The sequence below is a fragment of the Sinocyclocheilus grahami genome, unplaced genomic scaffold (genome assembly GCF_001515645.1).
Source record: "Sinocyclocheilus grahami isolate Dianchi unplaced genomic scaffold, SAMN03320097.WGS_v1.1 scaffold1378.1, whole genome shotgun sequence".
In the NCBI taxonomy this organism is placed as follows: domain Eukaryota; kingdom Metazoa; phylum Chordata; class Actinopteri; order Cypriniformes; family Cyprinidae; genus Sinocyclocheilus; species Sinocyclocheilus grahami.
Genome location: NW_015506557.1, coordinates 176,238 through 177,887, shown reverse-complemented (window position 1 = coordinate 177,887; position 1,650 = coordinate 176,238). Strand labels below are relative to the sequence as shown.

The window sequence follows — 1,650 nt, the reverse complement described above, 5'->3', positions numbered from 1 at the left end:
AGACAGACAGACAGACAGACAGACAGATAGTTAGTTAGTTAGACAGGTAACCTCTCGTTCTCCTGACTCTGCACGGCTGCGACCACCATCAGTATCATGAGAGCGACGCGCTGCTGAGATCTCTGTGTCTTCAACATCATCCGAACACTGAAACGCCTCGAGCTGAAGAACAGAAACACGGACTCAGACCTTCATCAGAACAGAACTAACACACAGATCATGAACCGACTAACTTTCTGAGTGTGTCAGTGTTTCTGAGCAGCTGTCTCGCTCCCGTCTGCTCTCCTGCAGATGACTGACGGACAGACGCTCAGATCCCGGGGTTTATATAGACCCCTGGTGACCTGAGATTCAGAGCTCCTCCGCCTCCTCCTCGGCTCCCAATTATCAGATATGCTTTGGTTGCTTCCACAGAGTCATTTATAATGGATGCGTCACGTCAAACTACTGATTAATCGTTGTTTTGGATTTCATTCCGTTTGGCATCCTCACTGAGCTCAAAGGCTGGGATTAAAATTTGAGTTCTTTTGGGTTTCAAGTTCTCATCAAAAATGAGAATCTGCTGAGAAAGGCTGTGTTTTCAACTAAAAGCATGAGAAAAGTTTGAAATGAGTCACAGAATTGGAGAGGTTTGATAGTTAAAAACTGATGCAGGTTGGTTGTTGCAAGGAAAAATCCCAGTCGATAAAGGCGTATGTGTTCTAGTTAAAATGCCTTTTCGCTAGAACTTCAAAACTTAGCATTATCGTCGGCATGCTTCCACGTCAGCAGCGCTGCTAAAGACTCTCACAGCCCTAGCAACACATCTCGGATGTGGTTTCTAACGGTGAGAAATGCGAGCGCTTGATGGGGACGTCAGTGATGATGATTCCTCCAAAGCAAAACATCTCTGATTAGCAACCGCCCCGATGACCACAAACCCACAAAACTACTACTACAAATGGTTAGTTCGCCCAAAATGATCATTCTGTCACCATTTACAACCAAATCTGACTTTCTTTCTTCACTAGAAGAGAAAAGGAGATGTTTTGAAGAATATTGGCCTACAGTAGCCAAACAGCATGTTGAGGTCTAATTAAAACGCAATTAAAATAGACTTGTGCACTATATTCCAAGTCTTCTGAAGTCATAAGATTGGTTTATCTGAGCAACAAACCTCAAATTTACAGTATGATGGTCCTTTTCAGTCCAAATTTAGCACCTCAAGCCCTTATGAAAATTAACTGTGGTTTATTTATTGTAAAAGAGTAGTATGTTTTTTTTGGCATATTGATTACCATTTCCCTGTTGAAAAAAACAGCATATGCTAGTTAGGTATGTTTTGAAGCTGAGATGCTGGTTTGAGCTGGTTTAAGCTGGGACCAGCTTAGGACCAGCAAAGGACCAGCATAAACCAGCAAAGTACCAGCTTAAACCAGCAAAGGACCAGCATAAACCAGCAAAGGACCAGCATAAACCAGCAAAGGACCAGCTTAAACCAGCAAAGTACCAGCTTAAACCAGCAAAGGACCAGCATAAACCAGCAAAGGACCAGCATAAACCAGCAAAGGACCAGCTTAAACCAGCAAAGGATCAGCATAAACCAGCAAAGGACCAGCATAAAAAAGCAAAGGACCAGAATAAACCAGCAAAGGACCATCTTAAACCAGC

General features: G+C 43.2%; 1 protein-coding gene across 2 annotated transcripts in view; it reads right to left on the bottom strand.

Annotated features, from left to right (window-relative positions):
* LOC107569755 (parathyroid hormone-related protein-like) overlaps nt 1-260 on the bottom strand; it is a 5,423-nt gene extending 5,163 nt beyond the window's left edge. For both annotated transcript variants that reach the window (XM_016255911.1, XM_016255912.1), the window contains exon 1: nt 52-260. In XM_016255911.1, coding sequence (XP_016111397.1) covers nt 52-140 — 89 coding nt within the window. In that variant the 5' untranslated portion in view covers nt 141-260. The remainder of the gene's footprint in view (nt 1-51) is intronic.
* Nucleotides 261-1,650: the final 1,390 nt, after the last annotated feature.